The 15,631-nt window shown below is 39.2% G+C and overlaps 1 protein-coding gene across 3 annotated transcripts in view; it reads right to left on the bottom strand.

Moving 5' to 3' along the window:
• Positions 1-290: 290 nt before the first annotated feature.
• Positions 291-15,631, bottom strand: part of shisa6 (shisa family member 6) — an 82,181-nt gene continuing 66,840 nt past the window's right edge. The window contains exons 6-9 of one of the 3 annotated variants that reach the window (XM_079646067.1): positions 13,462-13,524; positions 12,545-12,565; positions 10,706-10,864; positions 291-4,265 (exon numbers count right to left, since the gene is read on the bottom strand). In XM_079646067.1, the coding sequence (XP_079502193.1) occupies positions 3,619-4,265; positions 10,706-10,864; positions 12,545-12,565; positions 13,462-13,524 (890 nt within the window). In that variant the 3' untranslated portion in view covers positions 291-3,618. The remainder of the gene's footprint in view (positions 4,266-10,705; positions 10,865-12,544; positions 12,566-13,461; positions 13,525-15,631) is intronic. The other 2 variants (XM_079646068.1, XM_079646069.1) reach the window with 2 other exon arrangements.

Here is a 15,631-nt window from a genome sequence, read left to right as displayed (position 1 = left end):
CAAAAAATAACCAGGATCTCTCCTGGGTCATTATGAGAAATATGTAATTCTACTGTTACCACTGTAATATTTGTCCTTGTTCCAGTTATTTTTCACAACTCTTGAATTGGTTTAATCCAAACTCAGCTTTCCTATGTGGAAGTAGCACGATTAACATAGCATAGCCAGGCTAATAGCAAGGTAGTTGATTTAACTGATGTTCTAGCGCACAAAGTTTATCAAATAAATGTGTTATACGTTTGTGATATCATTACTATATTTCATGAATAAAAAGCGATTAAATTGCTGTATACAACACATTATTTGCTTTAATAGTTTGTAAACAAACAAAAGAATGCACGAGAACAGTCATATTTGTTTTGAAGCCTTTAAATTAGTCTCCAGTTAGTTGTGCAATTACACAGAAATATTTTTTCATTCATACCACATTGAGCTGTATAATAAAAAAACTCCTCTTTGACTATGAAAAGACAACAGCCCTAAATGAAAAAGACACATAGCCTTTATGGGAGCAAATGAACCTCACAACATTGTAAAAGTGACTATAGAGTTATGCTGCATGATTAGGAAATATTGCACATCGATAAAAAGGCTCTTGGGATGACATCATTATTAAATAAATCAACAGAAGTTTGTGAAGGTTGGTTGAGCGAGGTGGAAGTGTACAGATATCTGTCTGAAGCTGTCTACAGAACAATTAATTGTTCTCCCCCCACACCCATATCTATCAAATATACTTCATTACCGGCAAGCAGTCTCAGAAAAAAGGAAATAATAAAATCATTTAATATGTACAAAGACAAACCTTTTGAAAAAAAAGACAATCTCTAATTGACATCATATTGGCATACATTGAAAAGTAGCATATTACATTTAAAATAAGTTAAGGAAATTAATTTTTTGAATTAATTTGGCCCACTTTCTACATCCCTACAGTACAAGCTCAATGTTAAAAAAACAACATCGTAAAGACAGCCATTTCAAAAACATGTGAAACAAGACAAGAGCATATTTAAACAAAAAATAATAGATTTATGTGTAATGAGATGTTGATTTTCTGCCATTTGGAAAAAATACAATTCCAATCACAGATAACATTGTATTCAAGTCTTTATATACAGTAAAGTACAACTCAAATATCTGATCATAGAAACAGCAATGATACTGATGTTTTTATTTCACAATAAGGTCAAGTTTTATTTAATGTTATCTCTGTGACATACTCACAAATGTCATAATTCTTGCAATTCTAGGAATGAACAGAGCAGGACATATATAGCTTTTCCTACAGCAGACTGTTTTGGACCAATCAAAATATTTGAAAATAAATATACATAATGTCAAGGCTATTGGAATTTACAGTAGAGATCTTCATGAGTCCAAAATGATATTATTTGAAATGGACATAAGGAAAACCCTCCAAAAAATGATCAAGTATTTTTTTCAAAAATGGTGGGTCTTCAAACATGGCACTTGCATTTTTATCTTTTGGTTTTGGGACTTACATCGTAATTTAGGACCTAGAGAAGTAGGCCTTCTAAAAGCCAAAACAGTCGCACCCATAGCATCGTTGCAAGGGGGAATAACTGTGATGATCTTTGTATGTTTCCTTCATTTTATAGTTGGCCCTTCAATGATTATGAGCCATTGTTGAATAAGAGATGTTAGAGAATCCATTTGGATCAACTCATAACCGAAACCCTACCCTTACCCGATTTTATGGAGTATAATTCCAGGACCAATGCAAAGTCTTACTCCCTATGGATCTTGATGCCCTCAAACACAAGGAATCTGCATGAGAAATACCAGGCCTAAAATAAGCCACGTTGTTAGAAAACAAGATATAAGCTGAATATCTAGGGTGGGCAGATAACTTAGAAAATGGCTGTATAAAAACTGTTCCCTAATTTTGTACAAAAGAGCAAATCAAAATAATCAGGTAGTTTACAAACACAATATCACCACAACGTTTACCGTGCAGAAACCGTCTACGCATAGATAAAAATGCAAAAGACCACCTTGGCCAGAACCAACTGAAATCAATATAATTAATGACAAGTATGGTTAAGATCACATTAGAGACCCAGTCCAACTGTGGTTCCAGTTCGTCTTGAACACAAGGACCTAAGTGAACCCATGAAGACCTCTTATTTCTAATTCATCTGACTAAACAGCGGCAAAAATAAGCACTGTATGAGCCAACAGACCTCCAATAAAGCTAAAATAGTTTAGAGATACTTAGACAGATTTTTAAATAGAAATACCCTTTAGTATATATTTATAGTTTTCCTTTTAAAGTTTGGGACTCTTTTATTTGAATGTTTTGTGAGGTATACTGTATCATCTATCACTGAACGGGATTTTACTGCTGGTTCTGCTGGTAAACTATAATCAATAATATTGCACAAACACGTGACATTTGACAAAAGCATGATTGTTCAATTAAGAGCACATGGGATTCCATACAATAAGGCATTGCTTTAATGAAAACATCTGGACAAACAGGTCACAGTTTTAAGTAATGCTTGATTATGATGTCCTCATTATTACTGATTGTTTCCGTCAACACATCGATGCAAAACTACGGCTCGATCCATGCGCTCCGACACAACGAGTACCTGATATGTAGAGATGAAAGCAGCTGGCCAATCACAAACCGAGCAGAAAGGGCGGTGAAGCGTCATCTTCGTGGATGACAAAAGATGTGTGAACAGAAATTAAGCTAGGTCAAACAACCATCAAGCTTCATTTCCACCTGCAGACTTAAGCTGCCAGCCGACGGTGGTAAAAGGTTATTTCATACGCAATCATTCTATGCTACAAGCACAGTAGAAAGAAAAAAATACTTCCCATATACATATTAAATCCACATATTTTGCAGACATCTGTGGAAATATTATTCATTTGGGATCTTTGACTTATCTAAAACTAAAAGTATTAATTGGGAATCTAAGAAATATTCCAGGTGGGAGAAAACCAAACCAAACAATATAGTCAAAGGGCCAGCTTTTCTTGTTCTAATGCTGCTAATATAGCCTATTTACAATCATCTATTGTATGCAACAGAAATAGCCTCTGTTTTAACTATTAAGCTGCTATGTCCTGGCCGTTTACCAAAGAAGAAGAGTCAATTAAATCAAACAAAAAAGGGAATTCAGTAATTGTGCTTTTTAACCCATAAATCCACTTCTTCACTGAAAGGGGACGAGTTCAAGAGGCACCACTTGAAGTGCTTACATCAGTCAATGAGAATCTCTAAAGCTATAATAAGGACTGAAAATACAAATAGTAAATATAGTATATTTATATATTTATAAAGTTGATACAATTCCTATCCAGTCCCATGTCCAGTTTAAAAAATATTTTCTTCAGGCCGTCAAACGTCTGACATGAAGGATCCCTCTTTGTGTCAACACGCAAAGCCCTTATGATGCTCTAAGAGAGAGATGTCTTTGCTGGGGTTGATTCTTGATGACACAGGAAGCTTGTGCTAAAAAGCTGGAAGAGTTTTTTTTAATGTAGGAGGTTGTTATAATAAGAAGACCTCTGCACAAGAGATTTGCTGATTTTGAAGAGTTCTGTCGACGTCTGTGTCTCAGGAATCCTTCCAATCTGTGGTTAAACAGTTACTTCGTTCTTGCTGGCAGTGCGGTATGTGTGGTGGTGGCCGGGAATGTACTGTAGTTGGTCCACGGTGTGTGTTCGTCGGGAGGCAAACGCCTGCCTTTTAGATGTCGGCGCTTGGTGGTTGACCGTCAGCGTGTTGTAGTCGGTAGAGGCAGTGGGTTGAGAGTGCATCTTGGTCATCTTGTGGCGGTCCATGGTGGGCGTGACGGGCATCAGCATGTCGGCGTGAGACATCGCCCGCGCCATCGCCTTCTCCCGGAACTTGTCGCGCCTCATAGCGGGGGACAGCAAAGGATCCTGGGATTGGAGGCGGTCTGCTGACAGCAGCTGCTCCTCTGAGAGGTGCCGGCTGCTGCTGTATGATGCAGCTGCCATGACGCCGTAGGACGATAAGCCATAGTCCCCACGACGTGGCGTCCTGGGAGGGGACAGGACGTGATCCTGGGACATGGCCCTCTGCACTCGGCGGGGACGCTGCCGCTGTTGGTGCTGTTGGTGCTGTTGGTGCTGTTGGTGCTGTTGGTGCTGCTGGTGCTGCTGGGGTTCTGAGTTTAGCTTCACCATGTGGGTTGGTCCCCGGCCGCCAAAGTCAGGATGATGATGCTTCCTCGTGTAGTACTCATCTACATCCTTATCACCTGAGGAGAAATAATATGGAGATTATCAGGGAGAGACAACAGCATCAAGACTCCTGGCCTTGCTTGGAACAAATACAACCTTAAGCTGCCTTCACATGATAAGCGATTAGCTCTATGCTCACCACATAGTAGGGTACAGAGAACGGCTGATTAGTTCTTCTTCTATGGTTGACTCCCTTGTCTGCCTGTGCGGCTTCACGTAGATTTTACTCTTGGTTATGCTTTGAAAGGTCGAGCTGGCAGTACCACCACTGTTTCGGGCCCTGCAGTTTTACCGCAGATAATGTGACGGCAGCTTTACACAATACCAGTACTTTACAGAACAGTAATTTGGAGTCTAAAATTATATATTTGCTCATCTTTTTAAACAGATGTCTGGATATGAATGCAGAAAACTGTTGGCAATTCCGTACTATTTTGAATGTTGGGTAGTAGTATCGATCAATCACTTCTGAACAGGCATTGGTTGTATGCAGAAGAACAGAGAGAACATTGGAACCCATTTGCCTAAACGAAATATCAGAACCCATGGGGATATCGTCTGACGATCATACAGCCTTTTATTCGCTTTTTATTTTAAATTGGCTTCAAAAACACCTAGTCATAGACATTGAATAGTAAATCCAGCTCCATTCATTGTCTCAAGTTGCTAATTGGACTTTAAACAATGAACAGCAAACAGAAAAGGAAGTTTTGGATTGAACATTCACTGGCTACATGGGAACCCCCTTGAAATATAGCCCCGTGCCCCCAGAAGGTTATTGGTGTCAGAAGCAAAGCCAATCGGTTCCAGGATGAATCTTTTTACAATTTTTAAGTCAAATAAATGTCTTGTCGAAGCTGCATTCTACTGTAGTTCGTGGTTAGCACATCTCCTAGAAGTCCTTTCAACGTTGGTTTATTCAGAACAAACCTATATTGACAGGATATTTGCTATAGTACACATATGGGGAAGTTTTTTCCCAGGGCAGGGGCAGCAAGACCATAAAAAACAAATAACCTTTTCTTTTTTACAGATTTCATTCATCAAGACAACAAATTATTGCAAACCATGCAGGAGCATGCAAAAGCCCTCTAGGACTCGCAGATGTATATGTAATTTGCAAGCTACAATCATTTGAGAAAAGTAATGCTTTCACAATGAAATCTGCATATAAGCAGTGCCCACAAATCACGTTTGAAACGGGCCCGAGGACCACAAGTGTCGACACATTAGTCTCCATTATATCTGTCCCGCACATTCTGGCAGCTGTTGAACGGATGGGGTGATAATGGTAACCAACACAGTAATTGGAGAGTCCTTTCAAACATGGCCTTTTTTTTCATAAAAAACAGAACAACAGTAGACTCTTATCAATGAAATTTCCCATTAGTGTGAAGAAGACTCATCATTTCTACTCAACGCAAAAATAGTCAACAGTTCATGAGCTGGTTTTGTCTGAACAGGCCTCTACCAGGAAGCAGGTTGGTCTGCCCACTGGGTGTTCCTAATGTTACAGTCATGCTCGGTTCTACTAAACATGGGAGGCAATTAGCTCTCAGCTGTGTATCTACCTGTTTTTGTCACTGCTGGCAGACATTGAGACGCTACCACAGAAGCTCTCTGATGAACTATTGGTGCTGAGGGGTTGTTACCTCTTCAGCAGTTAATTATTACAGAACCCTGAGGTCGAATGGCCATTTTAGGACCGTGTCACGCTTCACTGGGTCGTGGAAAATAGGGATGAGGGGAATTGTGGATGTGGATGCTCGGCTCTCTGGAATAGATGTCACGCCTGGATACAGAAGGTCACCTTTTGTCCCGCTATCAGGGGTTTCATGTCCACTGCTCTGTGCATTCTTAATGAAGGAGGGCTAACTTTGGCCCATGGCAATGTGCTCCAGCATTTTTTCCCTAAAAACTTGGTTTAGATGTGACATTGTGGCTGAAAATGTCAACCAAACTCAACCAGAGGCTACAAGTATAAAGACAATTGAGAAGTTATGCCCCATAGCTCCTTTGATAGGTCAAACTGCAGCCAGCGTCACAGATTTGTAGTGATTATAAACTCAAATGTTAATATGGCAGGAGTGTATTATGTCCTGCTGTCAAAAGAAAAAAAATCTAACATAAATTCTCAAATAAAGGGCGGGTCTTCGATAACAGACAGAGCCATGACACCAACCAATAAGGACCAACTTTTCCAGGTGTTTCCATATTCTGATATTTAGTTTGCCACCAAAAAGTTACTGCCAATAAAACTCTGACTTCCCAAGCATTGAATTTGAAACATTTGCAACATGGTCAATTATGTGCTCATCCACCCCAAGAAGAAAACATACCCTAACCCTAACCCTAGGCAGTCTGCACACTTTTGGGCACTTGGTCAAACCATATTGATAGGAACTTTAATCATGATTTTTTTATGTCCTTTCCATTTCTTTTTAAATAAAGGCTTATCAGGAATGTGGGAGGGGCTTTCTCATTTAGTCTCTCAAACGCTTTAATGTAAAAAGTCTGCACAATTTTTTTTTCATATCTATCAATGGTAACATTACAGTGATTGACAAAACTTACGCAAATAAAAAACATTCTGAATTTGCTTTAACAACATGTTAACATTGGGGGAAGTATTTTTCAGTAATAAGAATCAACAGAAAATCTAATCAGGGAGGCTTCTCTATCTAATATAATAACCTATATTTATTGAATCAAAAGTAATTAGGCTTCTCACTGTTGTTAAGGTGGATAAAGACTTTGGCCAGTGTTTGAGAATGAAATATAATATTAATTTCAGTAGAAGGTTTCTGGGGAACTTCAAAATGCCCAGCTACAAATGGAATTCCTCTCCTTCTAACACTTGATTTAAGACTTGCTTTTTATGAGCGTACATATGTTACACCATTTACAATTTAAGTGACTAGAATGATATAAGAGGGGCGGTGCGAACTGCTCCATCTAATTTCTGCAGCGCCAATAAAATGTAGCAGTTTACAATTAAGATGATTGCGAGAGGCTAAAGGGTCCCAAACGTGGCGCGGAGCTGCAAACACAGGAAATAGCTAACAACGGTTAATTGAACCCCAGCTCCCACTCTGCGAGATTAGATTCAATACAAGCAGTATATTTATGTGTCAGCTATTGATCACAGAAAACTGTAATCATATAATACGCTAACACTCGTGAAACTGGAGGAACATCAATTATAAAGTGATCTTTAGAGAGGTTTGGAGAAAGAGCATATGAAATTAAAAGGGGGGAAGGGAAGCAATTTCATTCCTTTTTTTCTTTGGTGAGGATTAAAGGTAGCTTGTTTGTTCTTTGAGGTGTTTTAATCCCTTTTGGGGGTGTAACAGGTTAAGGTGAACAACAGAGCCAAACAAGCAGCAGCCTGCCTCACTGACATCACTGAAGAACACACACTGCGCTCACACACATCATTTAAAATATCAAATAAACCATACTAATGCAATTTAGTCATAATCATTATCCCTCCAGATGGTTTAATTAAAAAAGCAACTAATTATATTACTTTTAGGCTTGTTTCCAAAAAGCCTCACCCGTGATAGAACCCGTAATTAATTTTTCCAAGTGGAAGGGCTTTGTTTAAGGGACGACTTTGCTCGCTCTTTTGACAAATTCTTCAGGGCTCCTGTCTCAAATTCAAGCCTTTTCGTGGTGATTCATGTCTGTGATTTTCTGTGTGTGTACAAGCTTCAGCGAGATAAGAGCAAAGCCCACAGTTGATAAGGGAGAGAGGAGTAAAACCTATAAAAGACACATTTTAAATGCGCTGAAAGGAGATTGTACCAACGCATGTTGTTCTATCACAGGACCAATGGCATATTCAAATGGCTTTCCAAGTCTGTAATGTCTATTATAATTCAAGGACAGTGAATGGTGCATATTGTGTGTTTGTTACAACTCACAAGTGCTTGGAAAATGTGCTCTTCACTGAATTTGTTCCTGGAAATAAGGTTAGAGGTAAAAGTACACCAAGAGTAATGCTCCACTGTGTTTTTAACTGACAAATCCGTTAAACACAGAGAAGCTTCTTAAGGCAAAAGGATGAGGATGTTTTTTTAAAAGAAGAGAAAAAAGATCTACTGTCAACAAATTGGTTAAATGTGGTTATTCACAATAGAATGCACTTTAGAGAAAACCGTATGTTGCCAATGGTTGTGCTTTTGGAAATACATAATGGATGCACTGAATGGAATGAATTGCAGCGTCATGGCTTACTTAGCGGCTCATATTCAATAGCTGTTTACTTTGGTGCATTTTAAAACTGTGTATTGCTAAAAAGATAAGTTCAAGTACTCAAACAAGTTTTTATTTTTATACAAGATGAGTAATTGGTCCACCCGATTATCTTAACGCTCAAATATAGCATTCTTAGCTCAAGAACTGACTTATGATAGTCTGAAGCGGAGGATATAGAGGGTAAGTAGTTCACAAAAATGATTTAGAATCCATAAAATATGTTTGTTCCTTGCACTTTGAATGTTCTGTTCACACCACTTTTGAAAGATCCTCTCGCGTTCTGCATCAGGTTCAAACAGAAGAGAGATGTGCATGCAGAATTCTGCTTTAATAAACCTTTGTGTTATTTAAATATTCAGCTTTAAGAAAATAGATCTGTTTATAGAAGAACAGGCCCACTGCATCTGCTACTGATATCCAATCCCTTTAACATACTTCAGTTATCATATCACCAATTCAATCTAACCTTGAATACCACCAACAAGTAAAGAGCTTTCTAAATCCCATTCTGTATCAGAAGAAGGCTTTTTAACATGACTGAATAAATCCTTTCTATAAATGTATTACAATATTTAATTTTATAGTAGCAATGGTAACTTGCCATGATGCATACATATGCATCAAGCACATACAGAAGGCTCTCTTCACAGTTCAAAAATAATTTTAAGGTCATTCTAAAATTGCAATATCGTAAAATCCTGTGGTTGGACTGTGTTTGCTTTCAGTTCTCAAATGTTTCATGGTGATACTAGTCTTGGGTGTTTGTTCTGTCCCAATGTTAGTTTGACAGCTTTTAAATTAGCCCAAACAAACAAAACCAAACAGCTTAATGCCCCGGAGTTCGTCTGAACTGCACCAAACAGGCTTGGTGTAAAAGTATCCTGAATGTTTTTGAACAACACCAGAAGAAAGTACACACCCGTCCCCTTCATGCTACCTATGAAGTAACTGTTGTCAAGATATGCGCACATAATTGTGAAGGACCTGTCACACGTTCTGCCTTGCAAATGCAAACTATTACCTTCAGGTAGAATTTACAGAGCCAGGAAATGCACAAAATAAGCTTTAATCTTTCTTTTCATCCAACAACTACAACACTGCTCTAGAAAACAATTTAACCATTGGAAGAAGGTTCTCAGAATGCATGTGTACCTTGCAAGAAGTTACAAATCATGTACTGTGGTATGGCTTGTATGATTTCTCTCCTCATTTTAATCATTTGTATTATGTCTTTGGTGTACCACTGTAATGTCCTGTGGGCTACATATTGTATTAAGTTGGTTGCAGTAGTGTCCAAGCACAAATCGCCTGGGGGATAATAGAGAAAATTGTATCTTACCTTATTATCTTCAGTCTGTTCTGAAAACTGTTTTTAAATACCGAGCACCGTATGGAATCTTTCACAAGATAAAACTAAATTGGAATCTGTCTTTGAGGCAAAGCTACATTCAAAACATGATTATGAAGAATCAGCAGTCAAGCTATCTTACTGTGCAACGTGTTGATGGTTAAAGATTAGAGCTTTCAACATTAAGTGAAGGGTTTTGAGGCCCGTTCAATTTGAGTTTGTACTTGCTTTGTGCATTTTACAAATTCCTAAATGTTTGGCGGCCGTCACGTTTCAAAAACACTTTTGGCGAGGTAAGCTTTTCAAAAAGTTGTTTGATACAATACTGATCAGTTAAAGAAAAATCTAGATCAAAACCGGAAACATGCAACCAATGTGAGAGCACTGGGAATGAACTGGTCATCATCCAGCTGAAAATGTCACAGTGCAACATTGAAGCGCCATCTTGTTAGCGTATAGAAGCCATTCAGCTGAAAAAAAAGAAGCTTTTAATATATCATTAAGAGACATTGGCAACATGACATACTGTAGGCTGCAGATGGAGCCCGATTACACGCCAATTAGATGCAAGTGGATGGGAATGAGCATGGAGGCTATAGAGCATTGTCATGCATTTTAAGTGGGTTTTTTTTCCATACAAAGGTGAAACAGTGAGAGGTTTATCTGCATGATGAGCCACCAAACATCTGGAGATACTTATCATGAGGCAAGTCTCAGTAGTGCACATTCAAATGTTTCATCACAGTGAGCCCTTTAATGCACAGGGCATGAGGTTGATGTCATTCCCTGTCTCTTTTCAGTGCATCAGGCAAAAACACGACGAGGAAGGATAAATGAAGGACCACCTACTTAATCTGTGGAGAGAGGAGGAGTATTTACTTAAGTCAGACTTGAGGGCCAGCTCGTAGGAGGGCGGCAGATGGCTGAGGTTCTGGAAGGATCTGGACAGGGACAGGTCGTAGGGCTCGGTGGCCGAGGTCAGGATGTTGTTCATCCGCTGTGGTCTCTCTACAGGGGACAGGGAAGGAAGCGGTGCGGTGCAGTCAGAGTAAACTCAGTCAGAAAGAAGGGAAATCAACTGGGAGTCTTTACTGGAGGAGAGAAAGGGAGGCAGATAAAGAGGCCGGGGTTGTGAGAAGTATGGGGGGAGAAAGGCTTGTGCTGGAGGTCTTTAGCGTGTAGGAAACAACAAGTTAAAAAGGTCTGCTTGCATTTTGAGATGTACGACGGACTGATCTAGCTTGACCCATGTGCGATGTTTGGTCATTTAACCTACAGCCGCAGGCATGGAGCCAATTAATTCCATCTGCATTGGCTAATGAATAATCACATTTTAAATAAAGTAACTTTGTACATTATGTGCTATAGCTAATTTAGATATTTGTTTTCGTGTTATAACATTGGTTAAAGTACATTTTTCTATTGCGCTTTTACATTTTCCTCTTCTGTTTGTACATGATTAAGTACGTGTCATCTGTATAAATAGATCCACTTATAGAGATTGGGTACCATTCCTGCATGGCAGATCTCTGTTCTCTTTCTCTACAAAATGTACCACTGAACAGTTAATATGCTTGGAAGATAAACTAATAATGGAGGCTAAAACCCAACCGTTAAGTATTAGAAATAGACAGTGTTTTAGAAAAAGGCAGATGCTATATGGGTTGTCATAGCGAATGTGGCTATTTACACCTGTGTGTATATATAATAATGCCTAAAACATGCACCCAAATTGGACCATTTTATTTGTATTGTACTAATTGTGAGAAAACAGCATTGTTTTAGAGAGAGTCATTTGTGTCATACATCCTGCCTTTTATCCTTGTATCCCATCAAACATTTACAAAGTGAGATGCCACCTTGAATATGGTCGGTTGGGGGTGCAAATAGCACAACAACTGCCATGTGACTATTTTCATCGATGCAAATGACTATATTGTGTACATCAAATAGACTTTTGGATTTTGGAAAAGTAGTCTGGTGACTTTCCCTTCAAGCATTTCAAGGGCATGAAACGCTACGTGTTGACTTGTAACATCAATACAACGTACCAATCTGTGCTTCTTTGCCTTTACACATTCTGAGCAAACTGTGAATGTGTGAACTGTGTCCAGGCGGCTCAAGTGATGGCTGGTGTGAAATGCTGTTAACATTTCTGTTTTGCTATCAGTGATATGATGTGGCACCATGAAGGCTCCCTGCACTGCACAGAGCTCCTTAGGCTTCAGTATTTGGGACGCCCAGTCGTGGGTCAGGTGGCGCAGTGGGTGGGTGGGCTGGGATACGGGCAGGGACGCTGTTGCTGGATTTAAAAATAGGACTGGGTGTCTACTGCAGCAAGGAGGACAAGGACACACAACACAGAGTAACATATGGCGTAGAGGAGAGACATTCACTGAGTTGGAAAAAGAGTGTGCCGACATGTGTGAGGGTTTTGAAGAGCCAGTTAGGTGGAGTGAAAGAGTGAAAATAATGTGTGAAGAATAAATCTCTCAGACTGGACTAAAGGTCATGGACTGCAATGCAGCGTGACAGCAAAATATAAACAAGCGCTTAAAAAATAACGAGAAAGGAGAATAGAAAATGACCCCCAGTGTGCAGGTAAAGAGTTTTGATCGCTACATGATACGTGTAAGAAAAGGTGAAGAAAGAATACACATAAACACCAAGTGTATGTGTATTACTTACCGTGTCGCATTTGTCTGTGGGCTACCAAATCCAAGTGAGAAAGAAAAGATCAATAAGAATCAAAGTGCACAGATGCTTCAACCAAACGACCACACTGAAGGGTTGCCCTTGTTTAAAGCTAATATTTCTACATGTAGAATGCTGCCCCGAGTTAACACATATAATCCAATCCAGCAACTCTGGAATTATTCCTAAAAGCTACCCTCCCTCATCAGGAGCTATATAGGCTTCAAAAGGACTGTTTGAAGAGTTTTATTTGGTACTAACGGTACTTTTCAAAGCCATTTCCCAAGCAAAAACGCTGTCCTGTTTAAGAGGCACACAACAAGCACAAGTGGAATGTGGCCCACAGCGCTCCATTAACGGCTGAAAAGTTTGGATAATGACTCAAAGTCGGTCTCTGCAGTTTTTAGAATGTCAGGGAGATATTTTATCACGAGTAGGGCCAGACTCCCTCTTCAATTACTAAGTGTTTCATTTCATTGACGTTTGGATGCTGGAACATTCGGTAATTCCACGCTAAAAGCTGCTCTCCTTTCACAGAAAATCACATTAAGAGAAATAGATGGGAGGCAATAAAAGTAATTGAGTTTCCAATAACTGCAGCAACATCCACAGATGATACATTGATTATCATAAACTTTCGGCTTTTCATTTTCTCCAAAGACTTCTTTGTCAGTCCTTCAGATTTTAATTTCCCCGTCAAAGATATACTATTGTCCTTGAAATTGGAAATCACAAAAATGGTTTGGCTGACTTTCATTTAGAGACAGATAACGATCCATGTCATTTGGGAATGTCAAGTCGGGTCCGATTATGAGAAATCAATTTCTCTTCTTCCATTTTTCTGATCTACATAGGGATTTTGCACCACATGTGTCACATCTCCAGTTAAGGACATTAATGTGTTTTCTTACCCAGTTTAGGTGTGAGGGCAGTCAAATCCAGGTGGCTGTGTTGGTAGTCATGGTGATGGTTTCCTATTGTAGGACAAACAGAGTCAAATATTATTTTGAAACGCTAGGTTCAAGTGACAAGAAGAACATCAGAAATGACAGTCATTGCCCTTGATGTTAAAAGGAGAGTAATCAAATGACTTAAACACATAGTTTCCCTCTTAACGTTTGTGGTATCTCCCTCTTCTCTTCTGTATCTCCAATTCAAGATAAAATGCAGGGGTCTTCAATGTTTTTCATGACCCCTTAGCTTAAAGAGCACTCTTCGTATGTTTAAATGGCCCTTTTATGCTTGTTGAAATATCCATTTCCTGTAGTGTGTTATATAGGTTATGTGCATGTTAGTCGCCTCCATTGGACTCCTTTGTTTACTTCCGTAACATAGTGACATCACTACGTAACACTCACGTTTATTTTGGCTAGCACTCCAACACATTGTACGTGATAGGCTAAGGGGCGGGACATCTCTAAGTGGCTGGCCAAATACAAAAGAGCCTGCCAGCTAACCAATCATAGCAGACTTGGCTCCATTGAGCGTTCAATCATTTGTAAGGTGGCCTAAGGCACTAAGGCAGTACCTTCTATACACATTCCCTTTTATGATGCGTACACTACTACGCTATTCAAATAATAATTTGTAGTCAATATTTCACCTTAAAGGTTCCGTACAGTGCTTTGGCACAGGTAAGCTACTGATCCCACAGGAATGCATAGCAGTTGGACAATCATTACATCACATTTCGATATGCTGACGCTTTAACTAACAATGAGCCAGTTGTGTGTTTTATGTTGGATTCATAAACCTAATGTGCATTTTCAGACATAACTTTTATTTAAAAACAAAGTATAACTTATCAAACACTTTGCCGGCCCCTGTGTAGCAATTTTGAAGACCCCACGTGGGTGACGGTCCCTTTGTTGAAGAACTAAATGATGCAAACCCTTTGAATTAAAAATGTGTAGGTGCTGTAATGCACTGTATAAATAACCTTGTGTTGAAAAAAAGTGAAGTAGAATTTTTGATTCCCCCTGTAAGTTAAGCACAACAAGCAGTGTGACAAATGTTATCCTAGTGTAAGAGTGAGTATCAACCGGCTCTCCCTCCCAGTCTCCTCGCTGTATGCCGTTTCCCCAGATATGAGAGCTTTGATTTGTTCAGTGCGTCTCAAGTGAGTGGAGAACTGTCACAGCTCAGTTATGGGACTGTGAGTGTTTCTTCCAGTTGACAGAACCCACGGTGTAATGCTACTTTGCCAAAAATGATTGATTGCAGCCTCTTTACATGGGAACATGAGCCACAGCTCATGGTGATCCATCTTAGATGTAAGTGAGTCAATTTGATGTTGCGTTAATATTGTTATGGGTTGTTTGAGTGGGTTAAGAAAAAGCAACATCATCCGAGACCTCCATCACCAGCAGCTATGGGAAATCATATCGCTGAGAGAAAATATTGCCTTGATTCAATTACGCTTTGTGTTTCTGAACAGCAGAGCAAACAAAACATGGATATATGATAGGTGTACCTTGTTTGCATTTAAATATGTTCATTTATCATCCTATAAGAGTGATAAAGACAATAAAAACCCGCCTCTAATACACATGAGCCCTTTAGCGAGCTTTGAACAGACGACAGGGGGGGATGTGTTCTGCTTTTGTTAAAGTTCAGTGCCTGTATTTCAATGATACTGCTTCCCCCAACGGGAGGATGTGACATTTCTGACAAATGTTTTTTATCTGTAGATCTAAGCGAGTATAAAGATGAGTCTCCCATATTGAAATGTGGTTTTGGATTTGCTAGCTAATCTCAACTGAAATTGCTATTCAGTTAAGGTAAAAGAAGGAATGTAAAACACTGGTTTAAATGGATTTAAGTATCTGTGTACCATAATCATAAAACAAGTATTTTTTTTCCTTGCAGCTGCGCTTCCCAATCACAGGTTTGATCAAGGGAACAATTATAGCGGCTACTGAGAGCTCATTTAAATTACCCTGCCATGAACCTAAAAATGAAAGCGCCAAATAAATAACAACCTACTATCTGTGTAATTGCAGAAAAAAAGGCTTTTTTTCTTCACCACCGCCACATACATTTCACACATTAAAATGTGTGTTTAATAGAGGTTCAAGAGTT

Source organism: Notothenia rossii, assembly GCF_949606895.1.
Source record: "Notothenia rossii genome assembly, chromosome: 8".
Classification (NCBI taxonomy): Eukaryota; Metazoa; Chordata; class Actinopteri; order Perciformes; family Nototheniidae; genus Notothenia; species Notothenia rossii.
This window is presented reverse-complemented; position numbering and strand designations above follow the sequence as displayed.